The sequence below is a fragment of the Sus scrofa genome, chromosome X (assembly GCF_000003025.6).
Source record: "Sus scrofa isolate TJ Tabasco breed Duroc chromosome X, Sscrofa11.1, whole genome shotgun sequence".
Lineage (NCBI taxonomy): Eukaryota > Metazoa > Chordata > Mammalia > Artiodactyla > Suidae > Sus > Sus scrofa.
In genome coordinates, this window is record NC_010461.5 from 54,312,339 (window position 1) to 54,332,505 (window position 20,167).

Sequence of the window (20,167 nt, forward strand, 5' to 3'; positions counted from 1 at the left end):
ATTTATAAAATTTTGAGAAGAAAGAAGGAAGGAGGTCAAGGTTAACTTAAAGGTGATGGAGAAGTAAAGGGAGGGGAGGAAAAAGGAGGAAAAGAAAGAGAAAGAAAAACCACAGCTACATAGAGAAAATGGAAGAGGAAATAGGTTCAGGAGGGTGAGGAAGAGTGAAAGAGAGAATATTAGTGAGAGAGCATAGTTAATGCAAGCTGTATACTTTTCTGACATTCACTATTAAGCACTGACTATCTTTCACATTATTTGAGACTCTAATTATATAATCACATTTCTCCATATTTACCAAACACTTGATAAATATTTTTAGACTATTGATCAATAGAGAAAACTTACTGGCTCCACAATATTGAACTTCTTAGACTCCTGAACTTCCTGGATTTGATAAACATAATCAAGGGAGGACTCAAAGAAATTGTGCCTCTCCTTGTCCACCTGGAGGTCTGCCTGTAAAGAAGGGTAACAAATGTTACACATTGGTTAGTCATTCATGCAAGTCAATGCTTGAGGAGTCAATAAAATGCTAGGGAGAGAGGAGAATTATGCCACCAAGTAGTGATCTTATCCTTTCATTTTACAGATAGGGAACATGACACCAAAATATAAAAAGTGACTGATACAGGATTTTCAGTTTCTCACCTGACAAGTAAGAAGCTTGGAAGTTATTGCACCCTCATACAAGGAAAAGCTGAGTAAGTTGAGAATCAACATCTCTTCTTAAAACCAACAGAGAATTAAAAGCAGAGGGAAAACCACTGCCTTAAAAATTGGATAGAGTTGATTATGGAAAATCATTACCAGAGCAGAAGCCTGTTTCTGCAGCCACTATCAAGGTTTATTTAAGAATAGCTCTCTAAAGAAATCCAAAGGTAATAGGGAAGACAAAAAACAAAGACACAACAGGAAATACTGGCCTCTGACAAAATACCTATAGCAAAAAAAAAAAAAAAAAAAAAAAAAAAAAGAATAGCTTAACTCCTAGTCAGATAAGCATAAAATTTCACAATAAAAGCATTTTTACCTCAGTTCCTTTTACCCAGGACAATATGTTCAGCTTTCAACAAGATATTATGAGACATGCAAAATGGCAAAACAACATTAACATTATATGACATTATATTAAAAAAAGGCAAAACAAATAAACACAGCCTGAAATATAAAGAACTAAGCTCGGAATTAAATGCAAATAAGGCAGAGATGGTGGATGCTGGAATTATAAGACCAGGGATTACAGAGCAAATGAAAAAGAGGACAATACATATAGACTCATGTGTAATATAAGCAGACACATGAAATTCAAATAAATAATCAAAGGAAATGATAGAGATTGCAAGCATTAACAAAAACAAAAAATGCTTTTAGTGAGCTCATCAACACACCTAAATGGACAAGGCTAAGGAAAGAATGAGTGAGCTGCATATATACCAAGAGGAACTTTGAAAACTGAAATGTAAAGAAAAAAGGAATTAGAAAGATTAAGTAGAATATTCAAGAAATATTAGAAAATTACAAAAGGCATAAGATACACTTACTAGGAATGTCAGAAGGAAATGATGGAAAAAGAAGATATATTTAAAGTAAAAATGACTGAAAACTTTTTAAATTAAACACAAATAAAGACAGATTGAGAAAACTAAGAGAATAATAGCAGACTAAATACCAAAAAATCTATACAAAGTTATGTCATGTTCAAAGTGTAGAAAGTCAAGAACACAGAGAAAATCTTTAAAGAAACAAGAGAAAAAAAAACCTTATCGAAAGAGGAGTAAGGATAAAACTTTGATTTAAAAATATGCAAAAAGAAGAGAGTAGAGTGAGATATTTAAGAGACTGAAATTTTAAAAATCACAAAATTAGAATTTTGTATCTAGTGAGATTATCTTTTTAAAAAAAGGAAAATTAAATAGTTTATCAAACAACAAAAACTGAAAGATTCTGTTGCCAGAAGACTTGGAATCCAAGAAATGTTACAATTAAGTTCATCAGACAGAACAAAAATGACATAGGTCAGAAATATTTACAAACATAAAAGACAAGAAGAGTGTTAGAGGAGGAATGAATGAAGGTGAAACAAAACCTTATGTTTTTCTTATTCTTAATTTATCTTACAAATAAGAGTTTCTCATAAATAATAATTTCAACAATGTATTTGGTGATTACAAATTATGAAAAAAATGAAATGAATGACAGAAATTTTATCAGAGACTGAAGGGAAAAACTCAAAGTACTTTGTTATAAAGTGCCTATACTACTCACAAAGCAAAAAGTAATTTGAAAGTAGACATGTTCTTAAGTCAATCATCTGTCAATGCACATTTGGGCTGTTTCCATGTCTTGGCCTTTGTGAATAGAGCTGCAATAAACATGTGGGTGCATGTGACTATTTCAAGGAAAGTTTTGTCCAGATATATGCCCAAGAGTGGCATTGTTAGGTCATATGGTTGTCCTATGTACAGTTTTCTAAGGTTTGTCCATACTGATCTCCACAGTGGTTGTACCAGCTTACATTCCCACCAACAGTGCAGGAGGGATCCCTTTTCTCCACACCCCCTCCAACATTTGTTATTTGTGGACTGATTAATGATGGCCATTCTGACTGGTGTGAGGTGGTATCTCATGGTAGTTTTGACGTGCAATTCTCTAATAATTAGGGATATAGAGCATTTTTTCATGTGCTTGTTGGCCATCTGTATATCTTCAATAAACAGATGATTGGATTAAGAAGATGTGGTTAAGTAGAAGGAATACTACTCAGCCATAAAAAAGAATGAAATAATGCCATTTGCAGCAACATGGATGGAACTAGAGACTCTCATCCTGAGTGAAGTAAGTCAGAAAAAGGAAGACAAATACCATACGATATCACTTATACCTGGAATCTAATATATGGCACAGATGAATCTTTCTACAGAAAAGAAAATCATAGACTTGGAGAATAGACTTGTGCTTGCCAAGAGTGAGGGGGAGGGAGTGGGATGGATTGGGAGCTTGGGGTTAAGAGATTCGAACTATTGCATTTGGAATGAATTAGCAATGCGATCCTGCTATGTAGCACTGGGAACTATGTCTGGTCAATGATGATGGAACATGATATTGGGGGGAAAAAAGTGTATACGTGTATGTATAACTGGGTCACCATGCTGTACAGTAGAAAAAAAATAATGTGTTGAAAAAAAAATAATGTGTTGGGGATCTAAAAATAAATAAATAAATAAATGAACAATAAAGTAGATATGGCTTAACTGTAAATAAATTGTGAAAACACTAGAATAACCAATAAAAAAAAATTAAAGAAAAATAAAGTTGACATGCCAAAACAGGACACAAAATGTAATCATATAAATTTTTTTCTTTTAATTTTTTATTGTGATTTCCCTAATAAGATTTTTTTCTACTGTACAGCATGGTGACCCAGTTACACGTACACGTATACATTCTTTTTTCTCCCATTATCATGCTCCAGCAACTCCACGCTTGAGCATATATCCGGACAAACTATCTTCAAAAAAGACACAAGAACCCACATGTTCATTGCAGCAATATCACGGAAGCCAAGACATGGAAACAACCCACAATTTTTAATTTAGAAAAGGGAATGCTGAACAAATATATGCCAACAAATTTGACAATCTGGAAGAAATAGACATTTTTCTAGAATCTTACAGCCTGCCAAAACTGAATCAAGAAGAAACAGACCAACTGAACAGACCAATCACTAGAAATGAAATTGAAGCTGTCATAAAAACACACCCTAAAAATAAAAGTCCAGGACGAGATGGCTTCACAGGCGAAATCTAACAAACATACAAAGAAGATCTGGTACTGAGGCTCCTTAAACTTTTTCAAAAGGTTGAAGAAGAAGGAACACTCTCAAAGACATTCTATGATGCCACCATCACCCTCATTCCAAAACCAGACAGAGATACCAGCAAAAAAGAAAACTATTAACCAATATCATTGATGAATACAGATGCAAAAATTCTCAACAAAATCTTAGCCAACGAAATCCAACAACATGTCAAAAAGATCATACACCATGACCAGGTAGGGTTCATCCCAGGTTCACAAGGATGGTTCAACGTATGAAAATCAATCAACGTCATATACCACATTAACAAAAGAAAAGTAAAAAACCATATGATCATCTCAATAGACGCAGAAAAAGCATTTGACAAAGTCCAAAATTCATTCATGATCAAGACTCTCACCAAAGTGGGTATAGAAGGAACATTCCTAAACATAATCAAAGCCATTTATGACAAACCCACAGCAAATATCATACTCAATGGAAAAAAAACTGAAAGCCTTCTCACTCAAATCTGGAACAAGACAGGGATGCCCACTCTCACCACTGTTATGCAACATCGTTTTGGAAGTTCTAGCCACAGCGATTAGACAAACAAAAGAAATAAAAGGCATCCATATAGGAAGAGAAGAGATCAAAATGTCACTGTATGCAGATGACATGATAGTATACATAGAAAACCCTAAGGACTCAACCCAAAATCTACTTGAACTGATTAATAGATTCAGCAAAGTAGCAGGATATAGGATTAACATTAAGAAATTAGTCACATTTCTATATACAAACATGAAATATTAGAAAAGAGATACAAAAATACAATACCTTTTAAAATTGCACCTCACAAAATCAAATACCTCGGAATACACCTGACCAAAGAGGTAAAGGACTTATATGCCAAAAACTTTAAAACATTAATCAAAGAAATTAAAGAAGATGTAAAGAAATGGAAAGATATTCCAAGCTCCTGGGATGGAAAAATCAGTATTATAAAAATGGCAGTACTACCCAAAGCAATCTACAGATTCAATGCAATACCTATCAAATTCCCCAGGACATTTTTCACAGAACTAGAACAAACAATCCAAAAATTCACATGGAACCACAAAAGACTCCAAATCACCAAAGCAATCCTGAGAAACAAAAACCGAGCAGGAGGCATAACTCTCCCAGACCTCAAGAAATATTACAAAGCCACAGTCATCACAACAGTGTGGTACTGGTATCAAAACAGACAGACAGACCAATGGAACAGAATAGAGAATCTGGAAATAAACCCTGACACCTATGGTCAATTAATCTTTGACAAGGGAGGCAAGAACATAAAATGGGAAAAGGAAAGTCTATTCAGCAAGCATTGCTGGGAAACCTGGACAGCTGCATGCAAAGCAATGAAACTAGAACACACCCTCACACCATGCACAAAAATAAACTCCAAATGGCTGAAAGACTTAAATATACGACAGGACACCATCCAACTCCTAGAAGAGAACATAGGCAAAACACTCTCTGACATCAACATCCTGACTATTTTCTCAGGTCAGTCTCCCAAAGCAATAGAAATAACAGCAAAAATAAGCCCATGGGACCTAATCAAATGGACAAGCTTTGGCACAGCAAAGGAAACCAACAAGAAAACAAAAAGACAACTTTCAGAATGGGAGAAAATAGTTTCAAATGATGCAACCGACAAGGGCTTAATCTCTAGGATATACAAGCAACTTATACAACTCAACAGCAAAAAAGCCAATCAATCAATGGAAAAATGGGCAAAAGACCTGAATAGACTGTTCTGCAAGGAAGATATACAGGTGGCCAGCAAACACTTGAAAAAGTGCTCAACATCGCTGATTATAAGAGAAATGTAAATCAAAACTACCATGAGATACCACCTCACACCAGTAAAAATGGCCATCATGAATAAGTCCACAAATAACAAGTGCTGGAGGGGCTGTGGAGAAAAGGGAACCCTCCTGCACTGCTGGTGGGAATGTAAACTGGTATAGCCACTATGGAGAACAGTTTGGAGATACCTTAGAAATCTATACATAGAACTTCCATACGACCCCACAATCCCACTCTTGGACATATATCCAGACAAGAGTTTCCTTGAAAAAGACACATGCACCCGCATGTTCATTGCAGTACTATTCACAATAACAAAGACATGGAAATAACCTAAATGTCCATCGACAGATGATTGTATTAGGAAGATGTGGTATATATACACAATGTAATACTACTCAACCATAAAAAAGAAAGACATAATACCATTTGCAGCAACATGGATGGAACTAGAGACTCTCGTCTTGAGTGAAATAAGTCAGAAAAAGACAAATACCATATGATATCACTTATAACTAGAACATTTCCACAGAAAAGAAAACCATGGACCTGGAGAATAGACTTGTTGCCACCTGGGGGGAGAGGGAGGGAGTGGGAGGGATCGGGAGCTTGGGGTTATTGGATACAACTTGGAATGGATTTACATTGAGATCCTGCTGAGTAGCATTGAGAACTATGTCTAGATACTTATATTGTAACAGAACAAAGGGTGGAAAAAAATGTATACATGTTAAGTATACATGGCCCCCATGCTGTACAGTGGAAAAATAAATAAATAAATTCAAATAATAAAAAAAGAAAAAAAATAAACATAAGGTAACAATAACCCACTGTTTAATTAAACAAGGCCATTAGGCTAAGGTGACTCTTAATGCCATGGTGGCTTATATGAGCAAGCCAAAATCTAATTCTGTAAATACCACAAAGTTATTAAATCAAAACCTAATGACAACCAATCAAAAACAGCTAACTAGACTGTAACCTATAGTCAATCAATAATTTCATTGCTTTGCTTCTGCCTTTTTTATATCAAAGTCTATCCCTAAGCTACTGTAGGTGGATCACATACAAAAAAAAGGGGGGGGGAATGCAGAAAAAGAATGGAAGAGAAAAAAATAATAAAGGCAATGAATAGAAAATTACCAAACATGGTAGATATTTATCCAACTATATCAATAATCACTTTAAACACACCAAATAAAAGGCAGAGACTGTCAGGGAACATAAAAATGAGTCAATTATATGTTATATATAAGATCTAATTTAACAAAGATAGAGGAGTTCCTGTTGTGGAATAGTGGATTTAGAATCTGACTGCAGTAGCTCAGGTATTTGTGGAGGCACAGGTTCAATCCCAGCCTGGTGCAATGTGTTAGAGCATCCAGCACTACCACAGCTGCAGCAGAGGTCGCAGCTGGGGCTCAGATTCAATTCCTGGCCCAAGAACTTCCATATGTCGTGGGTACAGCCATAAAATTTTTTTAAAATATCAAAAATAGATTAAATAAAGGTATGAAGAGGCTTGTATCAAGACGGAGGATGAAGGAGGATGCAGAGGTCATATCCTACAATGAACACATCAAAAATACATTTACTTGCAGAACAATCCTCATTGAAAACTAACTGGAGACTGGCAGAAAAAAAAACCCTATACTAACTACCAAGGCTATAAGAAAGATACATGCAGAACTGGGTAGGAAAGGAAGAAAAGAAATCAGGTGGGCAGCCATGCCCTAGGAGGAAACTCAGAGGAAAAGAGAGGTTACATGGGTGGAAATTTTTCCTGGGGAGTGAGTTGTTCAGGCCACATATTGGACACCCCAGCCCTGAGGTAAAAAAACAAAGGAAGACAAGCCGCCATGGCTGGTTGGGCCAGTGGGACTACCAGGAGGGCTGTGGGATTCTGCTCCTGAGGAGTACATGAATATTGGCTTGCTCCTTAAGCAAGGCAGAAAGGGCAAATTAAAACGATGTCTAGCTGACTGGTTTCCTGTGACTACCCTGGTACACACGCCATCCTGAGTTGAGTGAACACTCCAGCACCGTTTGCTTCAAGTCACAGCTCCACACTAGGTTCAGGACTGCTATTACTATATGATCCAGCAATTCCACTGTTGGGTGTACATCCAAAACAAAAATGCTAATTTGAAAAGACAATGCACTCCAATGTTCATAGCAAAATTATTTACAACAGCCAAGATATGGAAGGTAACCAAGTGTCCATCAAAAGAACAATAATAAATAAAGAAGATTTCATACACACACACACACACACACACACACACACACACACACATAAAGGAATATTACTCAGCTATAAAAAATGAATTTTGCCATTTGAAACAAAATGGATGTACCTAAAGTATTTTATGCTTAGTGAAATAAGTCAGAAAGGCAAATATGCTATCTTGTTACTTATATGTGGAATCAGAAAAATAAAATAAATGGACGTAAATGACAAAACAGAAATAGACTCACTAATATAGAGAAACAACTACTGTTCACCAGTGGGGAAGGATAGGGCAAGATAGGGACATGGGATTAAGAGATACAAACTGCTATGTATAAAATAAACAAGGAACCAGGATATTTTGTACATCACAGGGAAATATAGACATTATTTTGTAATGATTTTAAATGGAGTATAACCTTAAAATTGACAATCACTATGGTCTTTACCAGAAACTAATATATTATAAATCAACTATAGTTAAATTAAACATAATTTTTAAAATTTAAACATTTTTAAAAGTAAAGGTATAAATAGTCCATGCTAACAAAAATCAAAGAAAGCTGGACTAGCTATATTAACTTCAGATAAAGGAGACTTCAGAGCAATAAAGCTATCAGGGAAAAAAGTGGGGCATAATGTAATGACAATTCTCCAAGAATACATAACAACCCTTATTATGTATAACAGAACAACATAACACATGAGGTAAAATGATACAGAACTGCAAGAAGAAATAAAGAACTACACTAATAAGAGTCGGAGACTTCAATATTCCTCTATCAGTAATTGACAGATCCCTGGAGTTCCCATCATGGCTCATTGGTATTGCAACCAACTAGTATCCATAAGGACACAGGTTAAATCCCTGGCCTTGCTCAGTGGGTTAAGTGATCTGGCATTGCTGTAAGCTTGGTGTAAGTCTCAGATGCAGCTCAGATCTGGCATTGCTATGACTGTGGTTGAGGCCTGCAGCTGTAGCTCCAATTTGACCCCTAGTCTGGGGACTTCCATATGTCATAGGTGCAGTCAAAAAAACAAACAAACCAAAAAAAAAAACCTGAAAAAATTGACAGATCCAACAGACAAAAAGTAAGTACAATTATAACTCATTTTACTGTGCTTCAATTAACTCTGCTATGAAAACATTGTGTTTTTTATAAACTGAAGGTTATAGCAATCCTGAATTGCCTGATGATGGTTAGAATATCATAGCAATAGAATATTTTTAAATTAAGGTATGTACATTTTTTTAGACATAATGCTAGTGCTTATGCCATGGATACATACAGTGTAAATGTAACTTTTATATGTATTCAGAAACCAAAAACTCATGATATTCATAATATTGCAATATTCACTTTATTGTGGTAGTGGCAGTCTATAACCAAACCAGCAATATCTCCTCCAAGGTATGCTTGTGAAGACGTAATTGAACTGAACACCACAAATAATTGACTAGATGTAATCAACATCTATAGAACATCTCCTTTAACAGCTTATTTTTAAGCTAACATGAAACAATCACAAAGATCAATCACATTCTGGAACATCTGAAAAAATTTAAGAGAATAGAAATCATAAAAAGTATGATCACAGATCACAATTAAATTATACTAGAAATTAAAAATAAAAAAATAGCTTGAACACACCAAAATAGCAGGAGATCAAGCAGCACATTTCGAAAGGGTTCTTTAGAAGCAAACACAACATTGTAAATTAACTATACCACAATTTTAAAACAAGAAGTCTAAACTGTGATTTAAACTTCCAAAAAACAAAAATCCAAGAACTAATGGCTTCCCAGGCAAATTCTACCAAATATTCAGACAAAAGATAACATCTACTCCCCTGAAACGCTTCCAAAAAAATTCAGAGGAGGAACACTCCCAAGCTTATTCTATAAGGCCACCATCACACTGATACCAAAACCAGAAAAAGACACCACACACACACACACACAAATTACAGGCCAATATCACTGATTAACATAGATGCAAAAGTTCTAACAAAATATTAGCAAAACGAATCCAACTATGTATTAAAAGAATTATACACCATGATCAAGTAGGATTTATTCCAAGGATGCAAGGAGTCTTCGGTATCCACGAATCAATCAGTGTAATATACCACATCAACAAACTGAAGAATAAAAGCATATGATCATCTCGATAGATGCAGAAAAATCTTCTGACAAAATTCAACACCCATTTCTGATAAAAACTTTCCATAAAGTAAGCATAGAGGGACTCTACCTCAACATAATAAAAGCCATATATGACAAACCCACAGCTAACATCATTCTCAATGGTGAAAAACAGAAAGCATTTCCACTAAGATCAGGAACAAGACAATGATGTCCACTCTTACCACTGTTATTCTATGTATTTTTGGAAGTCTTAGCCACAGTAATCAGAAAAATAAATAAATAAAAGGAATCCAAATTGTAAAAGAAGAAATAAAATTACCACTGTTTGGAGATGACATGATACTATACCTAGAAACTCCTAAAGACAGAAAACTGTTATAGCTCATTAATGAATTTGGTAAAGTTGCAGGATACAAAAGCAATACACAGAAATTGATGGAATTTCTATAAACTAATATTGAAAGATCAGAAAGAGAAATTAGGAAAATGTGTTGGTAATTAGGAAAATCATTTTTTTTTCTATAGTACATCTGTTTAATTATATTCTGACTGTAAGTGCAATATCTTCCTCAATAATTTCACTCAAGATAATACAAAATAATAGCATAATGACAGTTTAAAGCTGGTTCAATCACAATTTTACAAGCTTATTTATTAAAAATGAAAATAGAAGACTATTAAAAATAGCTAAAAAGATAATATGTGTCATAGTGCTTAATGTTTCTCTAACTATTGATAAGGCTTACATCTAAATCTGATGTAGAATTCTTAACGGCACTGAAATAGTTCTCTTCTTGGCCACATGATATGTACACTGGTGCTATGAGTCTGGAAGAGACTGGCTGTGGGTACCACTTCTTGTCTTCAGCTGTGACTGCGCAATATCAGCAAGGGCACTCTGTATCTTTTCCAGAAGCATATCCCCTCGATAAACAACATCCTCCAGACATGTAGCAGCTTCATGATTTTCCTAATTTCCTAATTTAGGAAATTACCAACACATCTAAGAATAAAATACCTAGGAAAAAAACTACCTAAAGAGACAAAAGACCTGTTCTCTGAAAATTACATGACACTGATGAAAGAAATCAAAGACAACACAACGGATGGAAAGATATACCAAAATCTTAAACTGGAAGAATCAATATTGTCAAAATGACCTGACTGCCCAAGGCAATCTACCAATTCAATGCAATCCCTATCATATTACCAAGGACATTCTTCACAGAACTAGAACAAAATACTTTAAAATTTGTATGGAAACAGAAAAGATGCAAATAGCCAAAGCAATCTTGAAAAAGAAAAACACAACTAGAGAAATCAGATTTCCTGACTTCAGACTATACTACAAAGCTACAGTAATGAAAACAGTATGCTACTGGCACAAAAACAGAAATATAGATCACTGGAACAGGATACAAAGCCCAGAAATAAACCCAAGCACCTATGGTCAACAAATCTGTAACAAAAGAAGCACAAACAAACATAGGAAAGAAGACAGTTTCTTCAAAAAGTGGTGCTGGGGAGTTCCCGTCGTGGCTCAGTGGTTAACGAATCTGACTAGGAACCATGAGGTTGCGGGTTTGATCCCTGACCTTGCTCAGTGGATTAAGGATCTGGTGTTGCTGTGAGCTGTGGTGTGGGTTGCAGATGCGGCTCAGATCCTGCATTACTGTGGCCATGGTGTAGGCTGGCAGCTACAGCTCCAATTCGACCCCTAGCCTGGGAACCTCCATATGCCGCTGGTGCAGCCACAGAAAAGGCAAAAAGACAAAAACAAATAAATAAATAAATAAATAAATAAAAGTGGTGCTGGGAAAAGTGGACAGCTACATGTAACAGAATCAAATCAGGACATTCTCTAACACATTACACAAAAATAACTAAAAATGGATTAAAGACCTAAATGTAAGGCCAGATACTATAAAACTCATAGAGGAAAATATAGGCAGAACACTCTTGAATATAAGTTTCATCAATATCTTGTTTGATCTACCCCCTAGAATAATGACAATAGAAGGGTATCCTCCTACACTGTTAGTGGGAATGTAAATTTGTATAACCACTATAGAGCTTCCTCAAAAAAGTGAATATAGAACTACCATATGATCTTGGAATTCCACTCTTGAGCATATATCCGGACAAAACTTTCCTTGAAAAAGATACATGCACCCCTATGTTCATTGCATCACTCGTCAAAATAGCCAAGACATGGAAACGACCTAAATGTCCATTAACAGATGAATGGATTAAGAAGATGTGGCACATATACACAATGGAATACTACTCATCCATAAAGAAGAACAAAATAATGACATTTGCAGCAACATTAATGCAACTATAGATTCTAAGTGAAGTAATTCAGAAAGAGAAAGACAAATACTATATGATATCACTTATATGTGGAATCTAAAATATAGCACAAAAGAACCTGTCTACAGAACAGAAACAGACTCACAGACATAGAGAACAGACGTGAGGTGGCCAAATGTGAGGGGGAGGGTGTGAGATGCACTGAGAGTTTGGAGTTACATTTACAACAGATAAGCAATGTGGTCCTGCTGCATAGTACAGGGAACTATATCCAATCACTTGTAGTAGAACATGATAGAAGATAATATGAGAAAAAGAAGTGTGTGTGTGTGTGTGTGTGTGTGTGTGTGTGTGTGTGTATAATTATGTATGTATGTATAACTAGGTCACTTTGCTGTACAGCAGAAATTGATAAAAAATTATAAATCAACTATAATAAATTTTTTTTAAAAAAATCAAGTACATTAGGAAAGCCGCCAGGAACATCTACATATAGCACCAAATTGCTAGGACACACCAAAAGCTTTCATTGCAAAAGCCTCTAAAAGAATAAGTTCCCATCTTGGCTCAGCAGAAACCAAACTGACTAACATCCATGAGGATTCAGGTTTGATCCCTGGACTCGCTCAGTAGGTTAAAGATCTGGTGTTGCTGTGAGCTGTGGTGTAGGTTGCAGACATGGCTTGGATCCTGAGTTGCTATGGCTGTGGCATAGGTTAGCAGCTACAGCACCGATTCGACCCCTAGCCTGGGAAACTCCATATGCTGTGAGTGCGGCCCTAAAAAAAAAACAAAAAAAATGAAAAAAATTAAACAATAAACTTTGGACTGCATCTAGGATTCTAATCCCACAGCTTGGGTAATTCTCTAGGAGTACTCAAAGGACTCCACATATAGTCATACTCATGGCTAAGATTTATTTCTGTGAAAGGATACAAAATAAAATCAGCAAAGAGAGAAGATACATGGGATGAAGTCCATAGAGAGCTTGGTGCAAACTTCCAAGAGTTAGTGCAGTCACCTAAGAAATACTTCGTTCTTCCAGCAACAAGTTATGACTACATACACGAAATGTTGTCGACCAAGGGAAGCTCATTAGATACTGAGTGCTTTAGGTTTTTTTTTTTTGTGACTGTACACAAGCTCCCTCTGTTGAGCACATACCAAATTTCTTGACTCCCTAAGGAAAATAAGGTGTTTAGTATAAACCACATTTTTTGTACAGGCAGTGTAGGCCCAGTGAGTCACTTTTACCACTTGGGGAAACTTTTATATCAGTGTAGGGAACTGTTTACCAGCCAAGCTCCAAGACACCAGCTAAGGGCTAATTTGTAAGCACACTTTTTTAAGCATAGTAGTCTTGGGCCAGTAATGGTAACTCATTTCTGCATAGGACCCCTTGCACAGAATAAGAGGAAAAGAAAGAAAGCAAAATTGTGCAAAAGGGAAATGGCAGAAGACCCCAGACTAGTACTTCCTTGCAGTTTATGGAAGAGATGCAGTCCTTCACCTTTTCAACACTAACTCCATCTACCACTGAGGCTCTTGACTTATCACCTTCAAATGCTTCACATTATGTGACAGATACTCACTATATAGGTATCAGGAGATTAGCTTCAGCTTTGTCACAGTCTGTGTGACCTTGGAAAAGATGATTTCTAAGAACCTTCACAGCTAGTGTCTATTCAATTATCCAATTGGGTATCTTTTTTCATACTTGAAACTTCAATATTTCCATCTTTTACCAAATCTTTCATCCAACACATAGATCCATTTTTCCATTCAAAAAAATGTTAATAAGTTAATTCATTTTTTCATGTCTCCAGTGCCATTATTCTGACTAAGAACTTCTCCCCTAGATCATTGCAATAGCTTCCTAAACTGGATTCCCTGCTTCCAGACTCTCCTGGATCTAATTCATCTTACAACTTCAGTCAGTTTGAGATTCCTAAAATAGAATTCTACTCATGTTGTTCACACAACGAAAGGACTTCCATGAGTCTTCCAGGGCCAAAAGAATTCAACACAAACTCCTGAGCCTTATTACACCACAACTTGCCTAATCCTTTCTTGTATTTCACTATCCTGAAATAGTAATGCAAATTCTGGTCAAAGCATATGCCAAACACCGTTTACATCCTTGGGGCCACTGCCCTCAATTTGAAAGGTCCATTTCTCCATATTTATCTGTTAAACACTTTGCCTATTTTCGTAATACCATCTAAAACTAGGAAGGACAACATTCTTCCATGAAAGCAATTCTCCGCAACCAGATATAAGTATTTTATTCTCCAAACATTCTCCTATCATTGCAAGGACAATACACACACATTACATTATGTAAAAAATTCTACATGTATAAGAGTCATATGTATTCTCATTTTAGCATCCCAACTATAAGCTGCAGAAGTGCAGGGAGTATGTACTAATGACATTGCAGTCTTCTTGCACCCAGCATAGTCCCTGGACTGTGGTAGGCACTCATTGAATAGTAGCTCATTTGAACTGAAGTCAATGGAAGTTCCATGTAAGCTGTAGTCCCAGTGCAGGATCAAAAAGGAAAACCAAGAATGAAATTACAAAACTCCCTAACACCATAAACAAAAATAAACTCCAAATGGATTAAACACCTAGATATAAGACCAGACACTATAAAACTCTTAGAGGAAAACATAGGCCAAACACTCTCTGACATAAACGACAGCAACATCTTCTCAGATCCACCTTTTAGAGTATTGATGCTAAAAACAAAAATAAACAAATGGGACCTAATCAAACTTCAAAGTTTCTGCACAACAAAGGAAACCCAAAACAACACAAAAAAGACAACCCACAGAATGGGAGAAAATCTTTGCAAGTGAATCAACTGACAAGGGATGGATCTACAAAATTTACAAACACCTTCTGCAGCTCCATGCCAAAAAACAAACAACCCCATCAACAAATGGGCAGAAGATCTAAACAGACAGTTCTCCAAAGAAGACATACAGATGGCCAAAAAACACATGAAAAGATGTTCAACATCACTCATTATTAGAGAAATGCAAGTCAAAACCACTATGAGGTACCACCTTACACCAGCAGAATGGCCATCATCCAAAAGTCTACAAACAATAAGTGCTGGAGAGGGTGTGGAGAAAAAGGAACTCTATGACACTGTTGGTGGGAATGTAAAGTGGTGCAACCACTGTGGAAAGCAGTATGGAGATTCCTCAGAAAACTAAACATAGAACTACCATTTGATCCAGTAATCCCACTCCTGGGCATCTATCCAGAGAAAACCATGACTCGCAAAGACACATGTACTCCACTGTTCATTGCAGCACTATTTGCAATATCCAAGACATGGAAACAACCTAAATGTCCATAGACAGAGGAGTGGATCCAGAAGATGTGGTACATATACACAACGGAATATTACTCAGCCATTAAAATGAACGAAATACCAGCATTTTTAGCAACATGGATGGACCTAGAAATTATCATACTAAGTGAAGTCAGCCATTCAATGAGACACCAACATCAAATGCTTTCACTGACATGTGGAAGCTGAAAAAAGGACAGACTGAACTTCTTTGCAGAACAGATGCTGACTCACAGAAATTGAAAACCTTATGGTCTCCAGAGGAGACAGTTTGGGGGTGGGTGGGGTGATGTGCTTGGGTTATGGGATGGAAATCCTGTGAAGTTGGATTGTTATAATCATTATATTACTACAGATGTGATAAATTCATTTGAGTAATAAGAAATAAATAAATATAAGAAAGAGGGAAAGGCAAAAAACAAATTAAAAAAAAACAAAAAAAATAAATAAAACAACCCAAAAACAAACAAAAAAACTTCTAATGTAGGAAAATATCAGGGAAAAAAAGCTGGAATCAGAAACTTGGAGCTAAAAGGGACTCTAGAGATCTTTGAGTACCACTCTCCCTTTGATGGAGAAAATGAGGCCAAGAAAGAAATATCTAATCCAAAATCAAACTATGAGTTTGTGGAGGAGCTGGCCTGAGAACTCAAGGCTCCTGAGTCCCTGGCCATGACTTAATCAGTAAGCAAAACTATTATGCATGGGTCCCCTACTGAGGTAGAGTATGAGAAAAGCCTTGTAACAGAAGCTGCCACTATTACCAAGGCAGGGCTGGCAAGGGAAAAGAGGCTTAGGATTTTTTAACATACCTCTTGTAACTGGGATTCTTTCTTTTTGGAAGATAGATGTAAATGCCGATCCAGCAAGGAATAAAATCTCTCACCATCCTTTTCAAATTTCTTTTTCCGCTCCTATATATGGAAGAGAAGGCACAGATTAAGATGTCTACAGGTCTTTTTTATTGTTATTTCCCCAAAACAATTTTTTTTCTAACGTACAACATAGTGACCCAGTCACACATACATGTATACCCTCTTTTTTCTCCCATTATCATGCTCCATCATAAGTGATTAGACATAGTTCTCAGTGCTACACAGAAGGAACTCATTACTCATCCATTCCAAAAGCAATAGTTTGCATCCATTAACTCCAAGCTCCCAATACATCCCACTCCCTCCCCCTCCCCCTAGGAAATTACAAGTCTATTCTCCAAGTCTATGATTTTCTTTTCTGTGGAAAGGTTTATTTGTGCAGTATATTAAGTTCCAGATATAAGTGATATCATATGGTATTTGTCTTTCTTTTTCTGACTTACTTCACTCAGGATGAGAGTCTCTAGTTCCATCCATGTTGCTGCAAATGGTATTATTCTGTTGCTTTTTATGGTTGAGTAGTATTCCATTGTGTATATATACCACCTCTTCCTAATCCAATCATCTGCCAATGGCCTTTTGGGTTGTTTCCAAGTCTTGGCTATTGTGAATACAGCTGCAATGAACACGTGGGAAAACTTTCCTTTTTTCAAGGAAAGTTTTGTCCGGATATATGCCCAAGAGTGGGGTTGCTGGGTCATATGGTAGTTCTGTGTATAGTTTTCTAAGGTACCTCCAAAATGTTCTCCATAGTGGCTGTACCAGGTTACATTCCCACCAACAGTGCAGGAGGGTTCCCTTTTCTCCACACCTGCTCCAGCATTTGTTATTTGTGGACTTATTCGTGATGGCCATTCTGACTGGTGTGAGATGGTATCTCGTGGTAGTTTTGATTTGCATTTCCCTAATAATCGAGGATGTTGAGCATTTTTTCATGTGCTTGTTGGCCATCTGTATATCTTCCTTGGAGAATTGTCTATTCAGGCCTTTTACTCATTTTTCCATTGGGTTGTTGGCTTTTTTGATGTTGAGTTGTATAAATTGCTTCTACATTTTAGAGATTATGCCCCTGTCAGTTGCATCATTTGAAACTATTTTCTCCCATTCTGTAAATTGTCTGTTTTCTTTTGGGTTTCCTTTGCTGTGCAAAAGCTTGTCAGTTTGATTAGGTCCCATTGGTTTATTTTTGCTCTTATCTCTATTGCTTTGGGAGAATGACCTGAGAAAACATTTGTAAGGTTGATGTCAGAGAATGTCTTGCCTATATTCTCTTCCAGGAGTTTGATGGTGTCTTGCCTTATAGTTAAGTCTTTAAGCCAGTTTGAGTTTATTTTCATGCATGGTGTGAGGGTGTGTTCTAGTTTCATTGATTTGCATGCAGCTGTCCAGGTTTCCCAGCAATACTTGCTGAAGAGACTATCTTTTTCCCATTTTATGTTTCTGCCTCTGTTGTCAAAGATTAATTGACCATAGGTGCCTGGGTTTATTTCTGGGTTCTCTATTCTGTTCCACTGGTCTGTATGTCTGTTTTGGTACCAATACCACACTGTCCTTGAAGAATGTGGCTTTGTAATATTGCCTGAAGTCTGGGAGAGTTATGCCCCCTGCTTGGTTTTTGTTTCTCAGGATTGCTTTGGCAATTCGGGGCCTTTTGTGGTTCCATGTGAATTTTTGGATTGTTTGTTCTAGTTCTGTGAAAAATGTCATGGGTAATTTGATAGGGATTACATTGAATCTCTAGATCACTTTGTGTAGTATCACCATTTTTTAAAATATTAACTTTTGCAACCCAGGAGCATGAAATATCTTTCCATTTCTCTACATCTTCTTTAATTTCCTTGATTATTGTTTTATATTCTTGGCATATAAATGCTTTAGCTCCTTGGTAGGGTGTATTCCGAGGTATTTGATGTTTGGGGGTGCAATTTTAAAAGGTATTGTATTTTTGTATTCCTTTTCTTATATTTCATTGTTAGTATACAGAAATATGACTCATTTCTGAATGTTAATCTTATATCCTGCTACTTTGCTGAATTTGTTGATCAGTTCAAGTATTTTTTGGGTTGATTCCTTAGGGTTTTCTATATATAGTATCATGTCATCTGCATACAGTGACAGTTTATATAAACTGTCACGGAATGAAGATGTCTACAGTTTTAATTCAGTCTCTTCAGGAATAAGAATGAACAACAGTGTCAGGTTTCATATAGCCAATCTCTCTAGTCCCTGGGATGGAAAAAAAAGCAAGAGAGAATTTACTTTTGCATTGGTCTTGGCAGTTTCGACACCCTAAAATACAACCTTGAACAATTCCACCTACACAAAAGGCAGTACCTACTGGTGTAGATAAAGGCTCTGGCAGCTGCTAATCAGAGAATGGCACTTGTATGCTAGTTACTTTTTCTTCTACACAATATTTTTCACATGAATTAACTACTCATTCATTTTTTGTAAAGGAGAAAGAAGGAACACAATAGTGAACAGTGAATATGCCTTTAAAAGGTTAATCTACAATTCACTTAAACAGCCTAACAATAAGTAATACACTTCCAAGGCAACTGGAACTTAAGACTGCCTCTGTGAATGATGAGGTATTTGCTATTTTTTATTTATTTATGTACTGCATACTAAAAGATGATGCTAAAGATGAGGAAAAAATCCTGAAAAGTTTAACTGAAAATTCAAGAGTTGAAAAACTCGGGAGTTCTGGCTGTGGTACAGTGGGTTAAGAATCTAACTATAGCAGCTTGGGTCACTTCAGAGGTATGGGTTCAATCCCCAGACCAACTCAGTGGGTTAAAGGATCTGGTGTTGCTTTCAGCTGCAGCATATGTCTCCCCTTTGGCTCAGATTTGATCCCTGGCCCATGAACTTCCATATGTTGTGGGTGCAGCAAAAAAAAAAAAAAAAAGGAGAGAGAGAGTTGAAAAGTTTTATGAAGGATTGAGGATTCAGCCATCACTCTCAAGTGTGAAATTTAATTAAACTCTCTGCCCCTCAGCACAACTAGATATCATACAGCCTCAAATGAGCACTAACAATGCTAGTTTTCAGAAACTAATACTGAAATTGTGCAATCCTCTCAGCACTATGTTGGGAAAATAAGTAAAAAGGCTTGTGTCGTCACATAGGATATCCAAACTCACTGAACACCCACAATATGCCAAGTATTAGAAAAGGCACAGCAGGAAACACACTGACAAAAAGAAAAAAATAAATACCTGACCCATGGTTTATTTCTAGAGGCAATCCATTGCTGAACAGAAAGCCAGGACAGGGCTGAGTGACTTCTGATCTGTAAGGAATGTGTTTTTACCAGAGAGAAAAAAGTAATAGAGGAAGCTAACATTAACTGAGGCCTACATCAGGCCAGACAATATGCTAGGTACTTAAAATCCAATTTTGTTTAGTCTTCACAACTCTGAGAAGTAGATATGTTAAAGTAAATTAAGGTACATAAAAGGTGAATTGTCCAAGGTCAGATAATTCACAGGTCTGATTTATTCCACATAGTCAAATCAAACACAGATGATCTTGAAAGGAATTACACTCGGGAGGCTTTTAAATAACGAAAGTG

The 20,167-nt window shown here is 36.3% G+C and overlaps 1 protein-coding gene across 7 annotated transcripts in view; it reads right to left on the reverse strand.

Moving 5' to 3' along the window:
* Positions 1–20,167, reverse strand: part of OPHN1 (oligophrenin 1) — a 560,542-nt gene that overhangs the window by 255,835 nt on the left and 284,540 nt on the right. For all 7 annotated transcript variants that reach the window (XR_002340743.1, XM_021080299.1, XM_021080302.1 and 4 more), the window contains 2 exons: positions 16,528–16,629; positions 349–459 (listed from right to left, as the gene is read on the reverse strand). Coding sequence is in view for 6 of the 7 variants with exons in the window: in XM_021080299.1 (XP_020935958.1) it covers positions 349–459; positions 16,528–16,629 (213 nt within the window). In the remaining variant the exon portion in view is untranslated. The remainder of the gene's footprint in view (positions 1–348; positions 460–16,527; positions 16,630–20,167) is intronic.